Source organism: Petromyzon marinus, chromosome 36 (genome assembly GCF_048934315.1).
Source record: "Petromyzon marinus isolate PM22_M1 ecotype Great Lakes invasive population chromosome 36, UKy_Petmar_22M1.pri1.0, whole genome shotgun sequence".
NCBI classification, from domain to species: domain Eukaryota; kingdom Metazoa; phylum Chordata; class Hyperoartia; order Petromyzontiformes; family Petromyzontidae; genus Petromyzon; species Petromyzon marinus.
The window spans coordinates 642,291-662,953 of NC_133702.1; the positions used below are offsets into that span (position 1 = coordinate 642,291).

The window sequence follows — 20,663 nt, forward strand, 5'->3', positions numbered from 1 at the left end:
ACTATAGTTGTTTCAAAGTTAATTTAGCATTGTGTTTAATTAGTGACGATAACATTGTTCCGTGCCTTTAAATTCAACCAGAATCAACATTACCCAGCCAGATCACGTGACATGGGGTGGGGGCAAATGAGCCGCATGGCCTCTCCTCAGATATGTCGACAAACAGACCACATACACCCAGCGTCGATTCTGTCGTGGTCCTGACCATCCTTAGCATCCGTCTTCATAAACCAACACCGATGACGATGTGTTCAGGAGCCGAATGCCATTGGGTTACTATGTGGTCCGTAATTTGGATTGCACGGCCACAATAGCTCCAATCTTTAACCACCGTCATCTATGATGGAGTTCATATAGTCCTAATAGCACGCTTGCCAACGACACGTTCCGTCCCGAGCGATTTCATTTTTCCAGGTGAAAAGTATTTACAAATAACATTTGACACGTCGGTCGCCATACTCGGACAGTTGACGGGTTGTGGCCACTCGCCCGCCCCGGCTCACTCTGCACACTGCGCCTCCTTACAGCGAGGACTACGGCGGGAGCTTCTCCGACATCTCGGCACTGGTCGACGGAGGCCATGCGCTGCCGGCCCTCGAGGTCATTGTGGGCCCCGGGAGCTCCCAGCGGGTAGGGACGCTCACGGTCGGCGGCGACACGCTCGGCGCCGGTGTGGTGGTGCGTGTGTGGTGTGCCGCGGAAGTTCGGTGGTGCGGCGGCGTGGTGTGGGTCCCAGTCTAGTGGCGCGGACCGCAAGGGGTGTTGGTGCGAGCGTGTCTGCACGCTGCTCCGTGCACACCACAGATCCAAGCGCTCGCTCTCTCCCGTGCCCCCTGCCAGCGCCTTCTCGACACGGCCGAGAAGGCGCTCGAACTTAAACTTGCGCTCAGTGCGGTTGATGCCACCATGTGCCAATATCGCTTCCTTCCTTCTGCCAGATCCCTCGTCTGCTCTAGCAGCCTCGTGTCTCTCTCTGGCGAAATATTACGCCGAGGTTGTGGATATTCGTGCTGCCTGATATGAGGTGGTGCCCCCTGTGATGCCCCATGTCTATTCGGTTCCATGACCATCGAGATCGAGCGTCCGCGTGTGAATCCACACATCATAAGTGCGCGCCCGCAGGTGCACAAACACGCACGCTTACCCGCGTGCGTGTTTGTGCATCGCACAGGCAGCCACGAGTGAGGGTTGTCAATTCCAATGATTTTCCCACAGGGGATACAAAGCTGAAACTTGGCATGAATACGATTGAATGCCTATAAATATAATTTACATTCAGAATAGTGCAGGCTCAACTATCATTTATTATTGTTAATCCCATAGTGTTTTACTTTTCTCTTGGGCTCTACTAAGCCTGGGGGTGCATTTTTTTTTATACTTTTTCATTTAACATACAATAACAGAATGTCTGACGCCGCTGATGCCAAATGGGACTCCACATTTGAAAACCAAAAAAAGATACGGTATAAATTTTGATCTCCCTAAACTTGCGGCCTACATTTATCTCAAAGCATATAAAATAATGTTTGTGTCTGGAGGTTTTGAACAATTATGAATCCAAATGTGGCATCACATTTCGTATATCTCAGTTTCTCGGGTGCACAGGTGGAATGCGGGGAAAGCCCACCCACTATCAGCTCAGAAAGAGAATATTTACTGGAGGAATCCGATGAGCTATAAAGCTCTTTTTCATAGTAGGGGCAGGTAAAAACGCTACAACAACGAAACAATACAAAAACACGCGTACGCATTCACTCCACGTGTGCCTGGGCACCCTGGCTCTTTCAGGTGGTCTTGCTGCCGCGTGAGAACATCGCGAGGGACGTGAAGGTTTGGATCTCGGAAGACGGCGGCAAAACCTTCCGGGCCAGGGACATGCCGTTCACTCCGCAGCACGGCATGGCGTTCCACTCCGCCAGCCATGACCATCTGCTGGCTTCCTCTTCCAGCGTATGTGGCGCCGCCCGCCCTGCCCTGGGCTCACAACGTACAGTTGCCACGGACCTCGTAAAGACGAAAATCTCCCGGGTAGCCTGAACAGACTGCTGGGGCAAGTGCTGTTAGCGAGTGTCTGTGAGGACCGGTTCGGCGCGCGAGCGGGCCGGCACCACGGCCAGCCACCTTTGCCTCCCGAGTGGCAAAGTTTACACATCACACCAGGTACTAATTTCAGGTTGAGTCGACCTAGAGCAGACCCAGGACCGGTTCAGATAGTCATCACCAAATGTTGGCCGTGAGTCGGAAACTAACTCGGGTCACTGGGTTCGTAGGGTGGCGGACTCAAAACTACGCTACCGCTACCCACGTGCACTTTACAGGAACATAAACGTGTAGCAGCAGTCTTTCCCAAGCAACATCGCGAAGTTTGTTGAACGACCTGGCATGTTCCATCGTCATGTTACGTAAAAAGCATTGAGGGCTTGACAACACACAATGGTGTGCATTGCAACATTAGTTTTGTGAGTTGGACCATGTGGGCGTTACGTCAACTAGAGCCGTGAACGCTCCACCACCCAACACTGCCGGATGTCCTTGCCTTTAAAAACTTCGCCGTTCGTTCACCAGCAGTGATCCAAGCCAAGCCTGGCTCTGCTTATGAGACGCTGTGTCAAAATCGGTCCAGAGTTTTGCTTGTGCTGAATCAATCCTGCTGAAATTATTGCGTGTCGAGAGACAGACATACGAGGGCAGACGTATTTTCTACTGATCTATTTTGTGAGTCAAAAGGTGGTTTGTTTCCTTGTACAGTGCACTCGAGTATTATAAAATCGCTAACATATTTGTCTTCAATTTAGAATGAATTGTGGATCACCGAAGACTTTTTCGGATCTTTCAAGAAGCTCGGCGACGCTGTGCGCGCCTACAAGTGGTGAGTCGGGGCCGCGATGGCGTGTGGGCACGGCGCATGCGCCGACACGGCCGAAGCCGCGGCGTCCATCACGCTCCGGCCCTCGTCGTTGCCATCGGTGTGGGTGCGTGGCGAGCGGAGACGCTCCCCTAAGCTGCGGCTCTTTTGTTGGCAGGAGCCCCCAGGACACCACTGCCTACTACCTGGCCTCTCCACACGGACAGAGTGAGACGCAGTCACAGCAGTGCACCCCCCCACTGCTCAGCCCCTTCTCCCACCGCTCAGCAACCCCTGCTCTCGTTGACGGGCGTTCTCTGCTGTGCTGACGGTGTCTCTCTGACCGAGCGCCGTGTCCCCTAGAGGTGGAGGAGGCGATCGTGGGAACGCTGGAGCTCATGAGGAGCTCCGACTCCAGCAGGAGCGCTCAGCGCATCGCCGAGCGCGTCTACTCGTTCGGGATCGGGGGTCGCTTCCTCTGCGCCTCCGTCGTCCACGAAAAGGTGGCGCGCCACGCACGACCACCCCCGGCCGCTCCGAGCCCTAACCCTGCGTCGGGGCCCTATGAGGACACCGCCCATCTTCTGCCTACCCGAGAGGGTGGTGAAAGCCCTCTTACTCGCCGTCCCATTACAAGCCCCAAGTGATCTGCTGTTCTTCCCGTTGTCCGCACACCCATTATCCTTGCGGCACAGATGAGAGGAGTCACTCGTGGCTGAGCGCTTGCATATTAGACAATAAGCCTCAATTACCAAGCCGCCATTGCTGCAGTTATTGGTCGCCCGTTTAGCGGCACAGTTTTAACGAACGGTTACGGAATCTCTACAAAGTCCCGGCGCTAGCGCAGGAGTAAGCCACGCCACTCTTCAAATGGTTGAGAATATTATACTGTAGTGGCAATTATTTTTTCTCGATTTACGCCTTATTCATTAAAGCGTGCAGAAATGATTATGCAATTACTCAACCACTGGAGGTTATTATTCAACATTATCAAAAATCGGTTCATCCGTTTGGATGCAATGCCTTATGACGTTTTTTGTTAGAGAATCTAATTACGAGCCCATTGAGCAGCTCAGCACACTCACGCGTGACGCATGGAGTGAACACAGACTCTGAACAAAGCTCTATCAGAAAAAACCCAGGCGTAGGTTTTGTCTGATTTTTACTACACTCAAGAGGCAGGAATGGTGATCACGCAGCGATGAGTGTCAGGAAAGGGACATTAAATTTTCATGACGAATCCCGACTGGGCAACGTGGCGAGGCATGCATAAAAAATAGAGATGGCTTAGAGAGGCCTCCATGCAGCAGTGGATAGATCACGGCTGATGCTGATAATATTGTTATACAATTGTTTTCTCACGAGTGACTTTGTATCTGTGGAGACTATTGCAGCCTGCTACAGTGAGGTTAAAGTGACTGTACTTTCCTGATAAATAATTAAACGTCGTGGCAGCTTTTCTGTTGTAGAAAAAAAAACCGAGAGAGAGAAACGCTAGAGGCAACGTGACACAGAATTCTAACTCGTCGGCTCCCGATTACGACTCATCCATCTTATTTCTGTAAGAGGCTGCTGTGTCTAGCCACGTAACACTGATTTACAAATAGACCCTGCTTCTTGAAGAAAATGATCTTTCTGAAGTTGAGACAATGAGTGTCGAAACCGTTCGAGAGTGTGCTTGTGTTGAACCAACGCAGCTGTCATTGTTACGTGATTGCTGAACACTCGCACAATGCGCGTGTGGCTGAGGGAATGCAAAAAAAAACAACCCCTACATTGTTCTTGTCCCTGGGAAGGAGCAGTATTGTGTCCTTATTTACTTTCTTTCCAAATAGGGCTTAGTCTGTGACAACACGAACGAGAGATTACTGATTACAAGGGCTGTGACACGGTTTCTGTACCATCATGGGTTGCCACCATTAAGTCTGAGCAATTATTTTGAACCGGTCAATCCTTACACCTGCAGGGTGTGTCGAAATTCAGGAACGTTTGAACCTTGAATAAAAAGCATTGTAGATCTTCGGTAAAGATATGTCATTCAAAGTGTGCCCTTGAAAAAGGCCTGCCAAGCCCCTTACCCTTCCCTCATAAACTTCCACGTTCTTGCTTTGTGGTCTCCACGTGCATGGGGCAGAGAGCCCAAATTTCCCCCTTCATTAAAAGCCCTGGCCTGAATGAACTCAGCCTTTTGTTCACGGAGGTTCTGTCCCCCCCCCCCCCCCCCGTACTGTGATCAGTACTTTGTGCTGGGCTCTCGTTGAGTTGTAATTAAAAAAAAGACCTGCCAAGCAAATTCTGTGCTACATAAATCCCATGTGCATTCATCCGTCCACCCACAGCTGATATTCCCGCTTGGCTGGAATGAGGTCTTGGCCTATTGGGCCGTTGGAGCCTGGCCGTTTCCTTGGCAGATATCTCCTTTGCAGGCGCTCTCCGCGCTTTTCTCTGTCTCGGACGAGTCGTCGGCCATTGCACGAAACGACCGTGCCCATCGCCGCTGGGGACCGAAGCTGCACTGCGTGGAAACTGCCCACCCCCGGTCTGTGCTGCACTTGCAGGACAAGCAGCGGGTGCTGCAGGTGTCCACGGACCAGGGAGACTCCTGGACCATGGCCCAGTTGCCTCCCATCGACACCGAAGAGGTGAGGGAGACATCGCAGCCCCGCGCGCCGCTCACCAGCCCTCTCGCGCCACACGTTGCATCCCCGCAGCGTCCATTCCGCCCATCGCACCGGTCCGTGCCTCGTGTCACGAACCACGCGCCATGGGGCCGTGCGTCTCAGCGTGCAGACCACCCGTTAAGGCTGGCACCGCGCTCCAATCGGCGGACTAGCCACCACCGCCGGATGCTTGCTCTAGAGCGAGTTGACCGCTGGTCGACACGGCGACACCACCCTGCCTTGATGAGTCACGCCGTGGCTTTTGATTCACGCCTCACCGCCCCCTTCTCGCAGTCCATCACGGCGGACGTGATGCGACGTGGCACCGCGCCACGTCCCGCTAAGCATGCGACGTGTCACACGCGTGTCACGTCACCCGCCACCACGGTTCTGTCAAGGTGCGGCAGAGTTAAACGTGGCACCCATGTCGCCCCTGCCTGTACACATCCTGAGAGTCCACCAGCATTGGCTCAAGCAAGCACGACTGCTGATGAGACACGAACATTATGCTGCTGCACACCATCGGCATCTCCATCGCCTGTAACAGTCGACGAGATAAGGAGAGTGTACAGCTTACATTGACCCAGCTAGTGGAGGTTCCTCGGTTCTCAGTGCGTGGTTGGAGTGGTAGTCGCACCGTACGCACCATTTCCCCTTTGGTATTCTGTATGTTCCCAGCAGACATTCATATTAAAGAGGAACTGTCCATGCGTCCCAAAATTAAAACCTCCTCATGGCAAGCGTTGAAACTTGGCGAGGTTTTCTTGAGTAACTCGGAGATTATAACCAGCTGCAGTAACTTAACGGGTCACGCGTGATTCACAGTGACCAAGAGAACTCCTCTAGCCAGGCTATTGTCTCGAGAACACATAAGGCAGTGATAATAAGAACGGTAATGCAAGAATGTTTATGCTGGTGAGAGCTCGGCACATGTTTCTCCACCGTTTTCCTCACTGACGTGTAGCTGTTTGTCATCCGTTCAGTTTTACTCTATCCTGGGAGCGGATGACAACATAATCTTCGTACACGTGGACGAGAAAGGAGGTGAGTGGCCGACTGGTTACCGAACTCAACTCAGAACGGGGAACGCGACCGATGACGCTGGTTCTGTGGCACTGTTATCCCATCCACGTGTTCAGTTGCGATCCTTCAGGCTGGCTTGACGTACGATGGAAGCTTCTTTGAGATGTTGAGCATTTAAGCGCCCTATATGTTCAAATCCTGAAATCCGAGGCTTGTTTTTGCTATGATTTCTCTTTGCTTCATTGCTGCACTTTGTTTTGTTTTTTGTAAGTTTGGTGACCCCGGTCACTGCTGTCAATGAGACTCTCACCATGGTCCCTTGAGTTCTCACCTTAACAAAATACTCTTGAGGTGAGCGGACTCCAGCCAGACAGGCCTGCCACTGTGACGATGAACTCACTCGGAGGCCACATCCGTTTCCCAGTAGACACGGAACGTCGGACCAACGTTGGCCCAACTTTGGTCCAACGGTTCCAAACTGCGCGTCGACGTTGTTCCCACCGTCGCACATTTACCGGGTTTGCCGCCCACAGACACGGGTCGGGGCACACTGTACGTATCGGATGACCGGGGGGCCGTCTTCTCGGAGTCCTTGGCTAGCCACCTGTACACGGCGCGGAACGGCTCCGCGGACTTCATCAACGTGACGTCGGCGCGGGGCGCCTTCATCACCAGCCGGCTCTCTGCAGGCGAGGGGCTGCGGCACGGCGAGCGGGCGCGGCACCGCGGACGGCCGCGCTCATGGGAGCCGTTGGCGCCTGCGTTGGGCAACGCGACTCCTGCAACGCCTCCGGGTTTCCCCCGGGAGGCCCGTGCACATTACAGTACACGTTGCCGTGAACGTTACCATGCACGTTACCGTGCACGTCCAGCTCTTGTCAATCCACCGATTGATCATGGCCAGCACCGCCCCAGGCCGTGTAGGCCGTGGGGGTTGTTCGACCGTCCCCCATCATGCTTCTCAGTGCAGGTTGATGGAAAGGCGGGGAGCGTAGATGTTGGAGAGTGTACAGTACAATGGATTTTGCCGCACTTCCCGCGAGTGACAATGTTGCCCATGGCACAGGTGCTGTGAGGCCTCACAGCACCTGTGCCATGCCTGGCGGTCACCCACCCAAGCACCGTCCAGGCTCAACCCCGCCTTAGCTTCCAAGATCTGACGAAATCGGGTACATTCTAGCTGATTTTGTCACGAGTATAAAACGTTACCATTCCACCTAAACTATGTACAGAGGTCATAATTCTACTTTCTGTGCTGCCCACTCCAGGCAGCTCATTGCCCATCACGCGTATCTGTCTCATGTTGACTCCATCTCATAATCCTCCTCGGCGGTTCCCTACTTCAGGTCGCCGTCTCACAGTTGTCCTGACGTAGGCGTCTCGTGCCGCCCACTCGCCCCCCTCCTCCTGAACTCGCAGGACCGCGTTGAGACGGAGACACTCGGCGAGAGGTTCCGCCTGGGGCAAACCCCTTTGTGGAGGTTTCGTCTCCTGGATGTTTCAGCCAAAAGCGGGAACTCCGACACAAGATCCCAGTCATATCACCCCCCAGTCACGCGCCACCACGCCCGCGACAGTGAAATCTCCCCTTGTGGGTTTGCGGCGTCTTTCCAGCGCTGGCGCAAACGTCGCGTTCTGCCGCGCATCTCTCTTGTCGCCACAGACGGCTCGGCGCGCTCCGTGATCACATTCGACCAGGGTGGGGCGTGGCAGCCGCTGCCGAGGCCCACCAACGTGCCGTGTGAGGGTGGCAACGGGGAAGAGCAGGTCCGTCCACGCGCCCACTCGGACGCGGCTCCCGAGCCAACCTCACGCAGTGGCTGAGGCTGAATGCAGTGTGACGGACTGGCTCGTCAAGAGCCTCAATGTGTTCGGCCATCATCATCTACACATCATCATGATCATCGTGATCATCTCCATTCTCAATATCATCATGATAAAACTCCACCACCACCTCCATTCTCAAAATCATCATCACCCTAATCGTGTGTAATGTCGTCTTTCAACTTGAGTCACAATGGTGTGAGCAAGCAAATTGCAGACCATTTGTGTGTTTGGTTGCACGTTGTGTAGTTTTTGTCACTAAAATGGTTGCCTCTTGGAGGGGAGTGTGAGCGGTGGTGCAGCGGTTAGCACACTGCGCTACAAACTCAGCGATCCGAGTTCGATTCCCGCTCACAGCCACCAACACCAGTGGCGATTATCTGAACCGGTCCTGGGCCTCCGTTAGGTCGACTCAGACTCAAATGAGTATCTGGTGCGATACATAAACGTCGCCACTGGGGGACAAAGGTGGCCGGGTGTGGCGCTGGCCACCCACCACCTCGTGTGCTGTCCCGGCTCTCAGAAGCGCTACTCGCTAACAGCACTTGCCCTAACAGTTTGCTAAAGGCTATATGGGGGATGTTTGTCCGTGTGTCAGCAGTGCCGCCTGACGATCCACTCGGACTTGAGCATGTCCCAGGAGGTGCGAGAGGTGCCGCACGGCCCGCTCAGCGAGCCCAGCGCTTCCGGCCTGGTACTGGCTCACGGTGAGATGCTGCTGCCCGGCCTCCCTCACTTTTTATTTAAAGATTAATTCAAGACAAATGTATCATTTCATTTGAACTGCTTTTTGTGTTTAGTTTGTTGTCCTTCACCCACACCTCCGATAAGCACGGCCGGCTATGTACAGTGCAAAAGAAGTTCAACATATATATGTATAAAACATATATAATCAAGTACAGGCGCCGCCCCCTGCTTCTTCCCTGACCTTTCTGCGATTTCTATTTTTTCCTCATTCTTTGGCTGTGAATTTTACGAAAAATAATCGTGGTCAAGTTGTGGCCTTAGAAGCCAGGCTGGGCCTATGATCTGATTCTCTTCACCCTTGCGCCCTACTTCCCCAGGTGTCCCGAGCAAAGCATAATATGATTTCTCTCTGCTCCGCCATTATTAGATAAAGGGTACAACGTGAAATCGAATTGTCCGGTGTGATGAGACCACACGCAGTCACCTCCAGTGTTGTAATCCAACCAGGGCCAACCTCGGTGACATTTCGCACCGTGGGTGTAACTCGGGCAGCCTTGTCTCCCCGCATGGCGATCGCCGCAGCTCCTTTGAGCAGCCTGGTTTTTGTGCAGTCACCGTTTGTGGAAATGGCTCTGTGGTGCCATCTACCAACGACGAGGAGAATGGCGGGTGGCATGCTGTTGCTCCCCTGCACCAGGGCACAATGTGCCTGTGCTGTCACCATCGGGGCCGTCCTGAGCGGGGGGTGCGGGGCCCGGGGAAATCACAGGGGACGTTTTCAAACCAAGCCGCAAGCGTTACGTCTGACACCGTTACCCGTTACGTCGAAGCGCGGGGCCCCCAAAAGCACAGGGACCGGGGCGATCGCCCCGATTTGTCATACCGTAGGGACGCCTCTGGCCACCCTTGACGTTCGCATCGAATCCGGTCCTCGTCGCCCCTTACCCCCAGGCACCGTGGGGCAGAGCCAAGCGCCGGCGGCGGCCCCGGACGTGTACGTGTCGCGCGACGGAGGCCACTCTTGGGCGCGCTCCCTGGAGGGACCGCACGTTTGCGCCATCCTCAACTCTGGGGGACTGCTGGTGGCCGTGCCCTACGCCGCCACCGTCAACACCGTGAGGTGCCCGGCGCCGCCAGCTGTGCCACGCTCTCCCCTGCGCTGCTTTAAATGCTGCAGGGCGAGGCCGCTCTGTCAGTCTAACGGAACGTCGATGTGACTATCCGCTGTCTTCCACGGCAGCCCCCGTCGTCGTGCCGTGTCCGCTTCTCTTACGGCGTGTCCTTGCCACGTCGACACTTTCACATTCCAAACACCTCCAACGCTCCGTCTTTGTCCGCCTCTCTCCCCGCCGCTGCTGCGCCCCGCGCTGCAGGTTCTCACTGGACGAAGGTCGGTGCTGGGGAAGCGTCATGTTCTCACTGGAGCCCCTAGCCCTGGAGCGGCTGCTCACAGAGCCCGGCGCTCGCTCGCTCTCCGCGAGCGTCCTTGCCCGGCGCCTCCACCCCACGCCACGACTCGTCCTTACTACCATCGACTTCAGCCAGCTCCTGCAGCGCAACTGTGAGCCAACTGTGCTTGTCGCCCCTCTGTGGCCGAGCCGCCCCTCTGTAACCGAGTCGCCCCTCTGTGGCCAAGTCGCCCCTCTGTGGCCGAGTCAACATCTGTGACTCAGTCGCCCCTTGTGGGTTTCCACTCTGTCCCAAGTGTGACTGAGTCACCCCTCTGAGTCACACCCATTCTCCTCAGTGAGCGACTCTTCCCTCTGTGACTAAGTGAGACCTGGCTCCCAGAAGCCAGTTGTTAACCGTTTACATTTTAGCAGATCCAAAGCCATATTTGGGATTTGCATCTCAACAGCTTTTAGCTGTCTACTGCAGAAGTTTGTGCCACAAGTTCCACTTGGTGATCACGCACAGGAACCAGCACGTGTTCAACCAGCACACCACGTAGCTCTTCTCTCTATGCGTCTTCCCTTCAACTGCTCCCCTTTGGAACTTCCTCCCGTTGATTCCTTTCCGAAGCTCTTACATCAATAAAGCACGTTAACTGTAACCTACTGCTACTGCGTTGACGGTGCTGCTTGTTGCTGCCCGCTAGTTGTTGCAGGCCTTTGTGCCTGTGATCAGCCAACTGTGTTTTAAACAAGAACATAAATAATTAAAAGACGATACAAGCTTCGCTGCAGTCGTAGCGCTTCGTCAAACTTCCTCAGGTTGGCGTTGCTGCCTCGCCGGAGCCCTCAGCAGGAGTTAGGTCCGGGCCGCTTGTCATGTCACAGGCACGCAGTCCGGTTACGATTCCGAACCATCCTGGGTCTCGTAGCCCAGCCCTAGCAACCGAGCGGAGGCGTTGCCACCCTTGCGCCTTGCCAGGTGTCGCCGGGGACTACGAGGAGTGGACGGCTCCCCTGGGCCGCGGCTGCGTGCTGGGCTCCACCGAGCACGACATGCGCCTCAAGCCCGATGCCGCGTGCCGCACCAACGGACAAGCGCTCCGCCCGGCGTCGCGCTCCGTGCCGTGCCCGTGCACGCAGCGCGACTACTCATGGTGAGTGCACTCGCTCCCAGCTCTGTGCCCTGGGGTCAGGGACAGTGCGACGGTGCGGGGGACACCGTCACAACCGGAATTCATATTTGTAAAGTTGATAATGCAGTAATGTTTTGCAGCTTTGTCCAAAATATATTTTTTTGACAATTCTGGTTCTTTTTTTTAATTGACACATTTCACTATGGCAATCCCTGGAGATGGAACGACTAATTTGCATGGGTGTCCTAGGGTCAATTAACACGTACACATAGCAAACATGTACACACACATATACCCTCACAAAGCGAAAGATCCCCCATATAACCTTTACAGACTTTTATGAAGGCCAGCACAGCACATGAGGCTGTGAGTGGCCAGCACCACGCCTGACCGCCTTTGTCTCTCCAATGGTGATGTTTACACACCACAACAGGGACTAATTTGAGGCTAAGTCAACCAAGGGGAGGCCCAGGACCGGTTCAGATAACCGTCACCAGTGCTGGCGATGAGCGGGAATTGAACTCGGGTGGCCGGGTTCGGTGGCGCAGCGCACTACCACTGCACCACCGCCCCACACGCTCACACGCACGCACGCACATATTCACTCGCGCACATTCCAAACCTCGTGGCCGCGCTAAGTCTCCTCGTTTCCGCTGCCAGTGACTTTGGATTCTTCCGGCCCAACGGCAGCTGGGAGTGCGTGGAGGAGGCGAGCGCCCCGGGCCGGCGCTCCCTGCACGTGTGCGCGCGGGGCCAGCAGGAGGAGCTGCTCACCCAAGGGTGCGTCTCTGCCTTGTGCCGCAGCTCTTACGGTCGCCACGATTTGAGAGGTTTTATTTTCAACGCTGCTGCGGAGCCCAGGCCCTAAAGACACAAAATGTCAAGTGGTCAGCAACACACGATACTATAATCCACGTTGGAATAGATAAAGAGTTGACGAGTTTAATGAATTGAACGCGGTTATTATTGTAAGAGCTTGAGAGAAGAGACAATGACGATGATGGGAGGAGGGAATTCCAGAGCGGAGCAGTGCAAGGGAAGAAGCAGAGACAGAAGTGAGGTGACCTGCAGTGTGGTGAGTGTGCTGTTGTGACCTGCAGTATTGATGTGTTTTACAAAGACAAAGATCCCCTGTATAGCCTGAACAGACTGTTGGGGCAAGTGCTACGAGTGAGTAGCACCTATGAAGGCCGGCACGGCACACGAGGGGGTAGGTGTCCAGCCTCACGCCCGGCCGCCTTTGTATCCCCAGTGGTGATGTTTACACATCGCACCAGTTACTCATTTGAAGTTGAGTCAACCTAGAGGAGGCTCGTGACCAGTTCAGATACTCGTCACTGGTGTTAGCCGTGAGCGGGAATTGAACTCAGGTGGCCGAGTTCATAGCTACACCGCTCCCCTTGTTGTGACCTGCAGTCTGGTGATGGGATGCCGAATCGATGTGTTATACGCACACGCGTGCATTCACTCTGATAAAATGCCTCTCCTTCTGTCCCCATACCCGACCCTGCCCTCTGGTTCTGCTCCACTGCCATGCGCAGATACCGCAAGATCCCCGGGGACCGCTGCGAAGGCGGCTTCCGCCCCAGTGGGGACCTCCGCTCAATCTCCAAGACCTGCACCTATTCGCTCCAGGACGACCCCAAGGTAGTCTCGCACAGGGCAACGGGGAATCCTCTCACCCGGCATCTCATTGTCCAATTATACTCACCCAAAGTCTCACCTGTGGCCCTTCCTGTTTATCTTTGTTCACCTGTGGATAAGAGCAGCCACATGGAGTGGCCGAACATTAATCCTAATGTCCGTGCATCGAAGGCGCCAATTATAGGACGACGCCATTGCGCGGACGCTCAGTCGCCCGTACGGAAACAAACAGGCGGCGGCGGTTGTTGTGATCCACCGGGACGAGTGGTCCTGGTGGGGAGGCTCAGTGAAGATTCTCGTGGTGCTGTTTTGGTTCTGGTCCCAGTGGTAGTCACCATGGTCTGGGTAGTGGTCCAATTGATCCTGGTTCATTCAAGTCAATGTTTAGCCAGTTACAAAGCTAGTTTGCATGGGAGATCCGTGGTGCTATCAGCACAGAACAAGAACAGCATCGGAGTGATCCGTACGGATCAACGACGAGGGTGCGGCCATGAACGGTCAGCGAGGAGCGCGCGGCGACGTGAACGCGATCGAGCGAACAAAACAACAACCATCACCACGGGAAAGCGAGGGGTCACAGTACAGGCGGGGGCAGCGGGGGCAGCGGCAGCAGCGTGGAGGGACGCGTGGGTTAAGAGGCACCCCCACAACATTGTGGACGTTCTCCCAGCCGTTACCCCTTCGATAAGCCTCCCACGTTTCCGTTTAATCTCCCCGGCAAAGCCCGACGCTCGCTGGACGGACAGTAGATCACGATTGGCTGGCCCGCATTGAACAATCAGGATGGTCCCGGCCTATTGACAAGCCAACGGGCACCTAACAGCACCCAATTCAAACAGTCAAGCCGGTACGCTTGCCGTGAGTTACGGCGTAAATGAAATAAATAAGAACGATGGCCTTTTGGCGTCCTTTACACGTGCACAGTATAACACAGTAGTAGATGCGTGCAGCGAATCGACGAGGATTGAAAGTGAATTCGGGCCCTCTGTCGTCGCAGCTGCACCTGCACTGGGGCGTGATCGCCACTGTCGTGGTCGTGCTGGCGCTGGCCGTGCTGGCGGCCACCCTCATCGTGCGCAAGTACTGCTGCCGGATGAGGTGAGCGCGGCGCTCCGGCGACGTGGACGCGGGGCTGGGGACGCGGGGCCGGGGACACTGACAGAGCCCCCCACCCTCGCCCCGCCGTTGGCGCTTCGTGCCCCCCGATTGCCGTACGCAGCGTCACGTCGCATATTTTAAATGGCCGTACGCGCGTCGGTGCCGTCACGAAGTAAACATCAGGTTGTAATTTGGCTGAAATGTCAGCTGAGAGAGCGGGGTTTGCATGCTTGACGAGTGCTGCTGATTAGCAAGAATCAGGAAGGCCATTTGGAATAGTCCCGAGGATGCTTAATTTTTACGTGGCAGAAGGAACGGCCTAATAATCTGCTAAGCGCTATTTCAGGGGTGTTCTGCGATGGTAGAGATGTTACTGCACGGTACTGATCTTAGTCACACAAGCACGGTTCTATAGATCGCGATACACCACAGCGAGCACCGGTACGTGCTTCACGTTACAGAGATAGGGAAACCGGTGGAACACGCAAACAAAAGCACGACTACCGTTGAACTAAAAAAATGAAAGGAACGAATAAAATGTCACTGAACAAAGACGGAGAAAGATGTTGCTCACAGGTGCGTGCCGCTGGCCCGTTTGCTCCGCAGCATGCCCGTGTACCGCTTCTCTCAGCTGGAGCAGAACGACGAGTTTGGCTGCGACGAAGTGGACGCCGACAAGCTGCTTATGCTGCCCGACTCGGACGACGTGAGTGGCGTCACACGGCACACGGCCCTCCTCCTGGCCGTGCCTCCTATGGGCGGTCATCTCACATCGGCGGCCTTCTTATCCGCAACTCCGATTACCCGTGGGGGTGACGCGGTTCTGCAACGATTCCTGTTGGTATAGTTTGATTAAAATCTATATTTTTAATCATGAGTTCATCTGTAGATTATCGCTCAGATTCACGTTAATATGATCAGGTGGAGTTTGACTTTTGAGCCTTGTGCATGGCTGTGCGATGTCGCCGATTACATCTGAGCACTCGGAGACACGGCAGAGATATTTCCTTACTGGCTAGAGATGTATTGATAAAACACATTATTTGGCATTAGGTTGTAGTTATAATTTAAATAAAAAATATTTTATCTCTTGTATTTATTTTCAGGATCTTCTTACAGTATGAAGGTTCTCCAGAAAATCTGCACGGACGTGACCCTGCAACAGAATTGCTGCGATGGGAAATGCTGATGCAATCTTAAACATGTTTACAGGAGTTCAGTTAACAGTCCTGATGGGAGGAGAACTGGAATTAATTTTATTTCTTTAAACCCTTTCCACTGTTGAAGTAAGATTATCCACGTTAATTAAAGTGGATAGAAAAATCAATATGTAGATAATACGTATGCTCAGAATAGGTTTGCCCCTTTTTTATGGCAACAAAACAGGTGTTATGATGTTAAAACACCAAACTGAAACCTTTCACTAGTAATCATGTCTGCATTAACCACAATACTTGTGGTCAGAATGCAAACAAAAAACGTACTCTGATAGCATATCTCTGGTGTGGACCAATCAGTTTCAAAGACAACGCAAAGGAGGTCCCATGAAATACATCGGCTTTCGCGAATAATATCCATAAGAAGATGTTTTGGGTTAGATCGTCTAAATCTAAATGTCGTTAAACCTGCCACCACCCGACACTTAGGTTTGTCACGTAAACAAAACATGCCAATTCGTTACTAGTACAGCACACTGGTGTGTTGGAGAGTAAACCCACAACATTTACAACGAGCCTTTTGCCCGTCCGACGGGTGTATTGCAGTTAATCCGAAACTTACAAGCGAAAAGCAGATCGCGACGTGATATTCATTGCATCAATTCGTGTGCAAATTGTAAGGGCGCGGTGACACAGAGCTATTTCATTTACAGGTTATAATCCCTTGTTCATCACGACGTCCTTTTTACTTCGATGTCTCAATAGCTTGACGGAGATCACGTGACGTGAGGGTTCTGCCTTTGTAGTGAGGGTTGTCAGTTGACGCTGAGGAGGGGGGAGGAGGCGCCTCACCCCCCCCCCCCCATGTCAAGTGACGTCAGCCACTAATTATTATGAATGGGGGGGGGGTCCATTTGGAGGACGTCACCTGCTCATGAATATTAATGAGGGAGGCTGGTCGATGTGGAGTCAAGAGCGTTAAGGACAGACATTCCTGGGTGATTATAGTAGGTATTCAAGTCCCCCCAAAAAAACCTCTTATGAAGTGTATAAGTTTATTGAAAAAATATTTATTTCAACAGTACTCTTATTTAAATAGAGTACTTTGATAAAATGATGCAGGCATGCAGCTGAAGGCCGTGCGGGAGAACCTCCTGCAGCAACGAGCGTGGCAGGGAGCCGACACCCAGCGAGCGAGTAGACCGCTTGGCGAGTTCGCCCGGCAGGAAGGTCACCGCTCGAGGGAGAAGCGCCCTCTGTTGAAGAGGCCACGCGGCATAGAGCTCGTTAAGAGCAAAGGGCCCACGATGGGACTAGAGGTGACTGCACTTTGAGAGCCACCCACCAGGAGCTCGCCGTGCTCGAGGTCTCATTCAGCAGCCAAGGGCGCTGCCTGCTTGGCTCTGTGGTACACAACTTCCTTCTACAGAACGCGACCGCTATTACGCTCGCCGCGTATTGTAAAGGCTTTGAAATGGGATAAAAAGACAAATTTACACTTTTTTAACAAGCAAAACGACGTGTTAATGAATGTTTGAAGTATATGTCGTTAATGTGGAAGAGGTTATTAACGAAACAGGGTTCTGTATCTGAAACACCACTCTACCTCCACTCGTGTTTCCTGTGTCCATCACATGGGCCGTGACCCCACGCGGTGTGTAATGGGCCGTGACCCCGCGCGGTGTGTAACGGGGCGTGACCCCACGCGGTGTGTAACGGGGCGTGACCCCACGCGGTGTGTAACGGGCTGTGACCCCACGCGGTGTGTAACGGGCTGTGACCCCACGCGGTGTGTAACGGGCTGTGACCCCACGCGGTGTGTAACGGGGCGTGACCCCGCGCGGTGTGTAACGGGCTGTGACCCCACGCGGTGTGGAACTCATGAGTTATAGGGTGGATGATTCCGATAGAGTGTATGGGTTCCAGATACCTGATTATTGTTGATCATGGATGGTTCTGGAGGCGATATATTATTTGCACTGCTTAAATTAGCAGATTCCTCCTTGAGCTTGAGAGTGGCGGATTGCACTTAACGTACAAGCACCATTTCTGTGGGGATTATTCTGCTCCTACTTGTAGTCCCAACAACCTCAGGCCTGGATCATCAGTGGTGGATTCACCAGAGAATGACCCTGCACGTCATGACCAGGTCTCTCCCTCATGAATCGTGTGAAGAGACGGTCGTGTTAAGACGTCGCGTGGCTCCCGTAGCACCGACGCCGTTGCCCACGTGAGCACGGTGGTCACGAGCAAAGCCCACAGGGCGCGGCACAGGTGGCCCCACGGTCCCTGGGAGGCCGCCGCCGCCATGCGGGGACCTCGAATTACAACATCACTCGCGAGCACGGGTTTCGGGTTTTTTAGCTACGTAAATTACGTACAAGTGTGAAATTAGTTAAATAACTGGACGAGTCCTAGATCCCTTACCCGATCTTTGCAGATAAGTGAGATGTAGAATGAGGAGTTAATATTGCGTAAGTCTTTATTTAAACTATAACTGTATGTATTACATGTGCCCTTCACGGTTTTCAAGTACAAGACAATTAAGATTGATATACCATGCAAATGCAACCACCTGAAGGCACCGCAGAAACAGTCGGCGCATTAAACTCGGTGGGAAAACGAGAGACCGTCGTAGGCAATGGTGAACAGGAAAGCCCCGAGCATCGCCATCACGTGGGGCAAGGAGTGGACAGCACGGGCGGCCTGGGGAAAACGGAGTTCCAGGTTACGGGGGCACTCGTGACGCGTTCCAGCGTGCGACCTTAAAGCAGCGCCAACATCTGGAGCAAATATACATTTCCCGTGGGATTGAATTTGTTGAATCAGAGATTTATTGAACCCATTGTAAGAATCACGACAGGTGTATCGATAGGGAGAGAGCAGGGACATTTGGAGCTCGCGCCCTCTGGGTTGTGATCGCTCCCCAGTAAGGGGAGTGTGTCAAGGTGACATGGGCTCCTTCTGCCCCCCAGTGAGGGGAGTGTGTCAAGGTGAAATGGGCTCCTTCTGCCCCCCACTAAGGGGAGTGTATCAAGGTGAAATGGGCTCCTTCTGCCCCCCAGTGAGGGAGTGTGTCAAGGTGAAATGGGCTCCTTCTGCCCCCCAGTAAGGGGAGTGTATCAAGGTGAAATGGGCTCCTTCTGCTCCCCAGTGAGGGGAGTGTGTCAAGGTGACATGGACTCCTTCTGCTCCCCAGTGAGGGAGTGTGTCAAGGTGAAATGGGCTCCTTCTGCCCCCCAGTAAGGGGAGTGTATCAAGGTGAAATGGGCTCCTTCTGCCCCCCAGTTAGGGAGTGTATCAAGGTGAAATGAGCTCCTTCTGCTCCCCAGTGAGGGAGTGTGTCAAGGTGAAATGGGGTCCTAAGCCAGGGGAGGGGGTACGGACGGGGGAATGGGAAGGGGGGGGGGGAAATTAAGAGAGAGTTTTAATCTCAAAAGGTTATAGAAAACCCAATGTATATAAAATACAGGTTATTGATAAATGACATTAACTTCCCTATTGTGTGGCCTTACTGTATAGCGCTGTGCCCATGCCTGCATGAGCACCTCCTCAGTTCTCGTACAACTTATTGCTCCTGACGACTGTGGAGGGCCCGCACGGCAGACCCGGGGTGAGTATGCAGCAGTCAAGTAGAGCCAATGGTTGTGTGAGCTGCCACTTTTTCCATCAGACCAATCCCAGACATATCTCTCCGTCAGCCTAGGCCTGTCAATACCGTGCCGTATACTGAAGTACAATTCAACACAATGCCACCACCAGATCCCAGTACAAATCAGTTGCTAACACCCGAACATAGATGGTGCCAATTCCCGAATTGTAGCATGTCAACCTCAGACAGGTGGCAACCTTATTTGCTTCCCATATTAGTTTACTGCCACGAAACGAAACCCTGGCTCTTGTCGAGCTCAGACTGTTCACACACACACACACGTGTGTTTCCATGGTGCCCTTTGGCCATAATACATTTATTCTCGAGTGCACATGCATCACCACTGCTCTCTCTTCCAGCGAGAGTGGGTGATCTTTTGTGCGCTCCACGGGCGCAACGCGGACCACTCGTACTGCGTCAAGTTCTATTGTGTGCTTTACTGTGACTTTTTCCTTAAGTGCAATCCTGTTGGATAAGAGAATCAAAACGGGTCTTGCCCTATGTTTTAATGGAACCGGAATACAAGCGTTCCTAGTCATTGCGCGTGGTGTACCAAAGCAACGCGTTGTGTTTTTGTTATCTGGAAGTGAAATAACAGCACAGGTATCGCGTTTTGCTCACAGTGTTTAATCCGTATTACAATTGCAACACTGCGATGCATTTTTGTCCTCCAAAGCAATAAACAAAACCGCGTGTTTTTAACCCATCTTAAAATGTTTCGGTTGTGGGTCTTCGTTTGAGATAGAAGAGCTACTGCATGGAGGCTTTGCTTTCACGCCATTGCAGAATTCTGACTTTGGTGGGAACATTACAGGCCGGTGGTGCATCATTTGCCAATAAAATAAAATGACGTAGCTAAGACACACTTTGGAACGAGGCCCGGCTACAGCTCCTCTGGGGTGAGGGTGGCGGTGGAGGCGGTGTGTGGGGGGCACCATCCCAGTCGAGGCGGTGTGTGGGGGGCACCACTTCGGTGCTAAGGCGCGAAGGAGAGTGAACTGGGGTCGACCAAATGGGGACATTTGGTGGGGCGGGGCCAACGCCGGCACCCCACTGCTTTGAAGCCTCGTGTGATCATTGAGAAAATATTGAAGTAAATCCCCCGTCTGTGATTAACAGACGAATCAAATTAATAATCGGAACCGCAATGCATTATTCAAGTGATCTGTTAAGATAGCTCTCATGCTAAACAAATGCAATAACACAATGCAATATCGCTTCACATGGACGGTGCACGCACGGCTTATTCACATAGTGGCATTAGGTTACAAAGAAAATATTCCGTAGACTCCGAAGCTGTTCATACGTGCGTCCTTCCATCACACTGACACGCGCAGCGCTGTTCCCTGTCCCAGCTCCTGTGAGATCACACAGGTGTACGAGGAGCTGTATACTTGTGTAGTGACGTAGAATTGGTCACTACGTAGCATGGCGCTGGTTGATGGCAGAGATCTGCAGTTGCAGCAGCCCTGATAGCAGGTCATGTGATAAACCAGAGAGAGGGATGTAGGGGAGAGGTTAGAGAGGGGGCACGTGAGGGCAGCCC

The 20,663-nt window shown here is 53.3% G+C and overlaps 1 protein-coding gene across 5 annotated transcripts in view; it reads left to right on the forward strand.

Moving 5' to 3' along the window:
* Positions 1 to 19,831, forward strand: part of LOC116949436 (sortilin-like) — a 33,185-nt gene extending 13,354 nt beyond the window's left edge. For 2 of the 5 annotated variants that reach the window (XM_032966777.2, XM_032966782.2), the window contains exons 4-20: positions 528 to 630; positions 1,789 to 1,950; positions 2,796 to 2,869; positions 3,024 to 3,073; positions 3,209 to 3,348; positions 5,404 to 5,487; positions 6,489 to 6,549; positions 7,062 to 7,217; positions 8,192 to 8,295; positions 8,951 to 9,059; positions 9,991 to 10,159; positions 10,413 to 10,600; positions 11,413 to 11,587; positions 12,227 to 12,346; positions 13,108 to 13,213; positions 14,208 to 14,308; positions 14,915 to 15,408. In XM_032966777.2, the coding sequence (XP_032822668.2) occupies positions 528 to 630; positions 1,789 to 1,950; positions 2,796 to 2,869; positions 3,024 to 3,073; positions 3,209 to 3,348; positions 5,404 to 5,487; positions 6,489 to 6,549; positions 7,062 to 7,217; positions 8,192 to 8,295; positions 8,951 to 9,059; positions 9,991 to 10,159; positions 10,413 to 10,600; positions 11,413 to 11,587; positions 12,227 to 12,346; positions 13,108 to 13,213; positions 14,208 to 14,308; positions 14,915 to 15,155 (2,143 nt within the window). In that variant the 3' untranslated portion in view covers positions 15,156 to 15,408. The other 3 variants (XM_032966780.2, XM_032966778.2, XM_032966783.2) reach the window with 3 other exon arrangements.
* Positions 19,832 to 20,663: the final 832 nt, after the last annotated feature.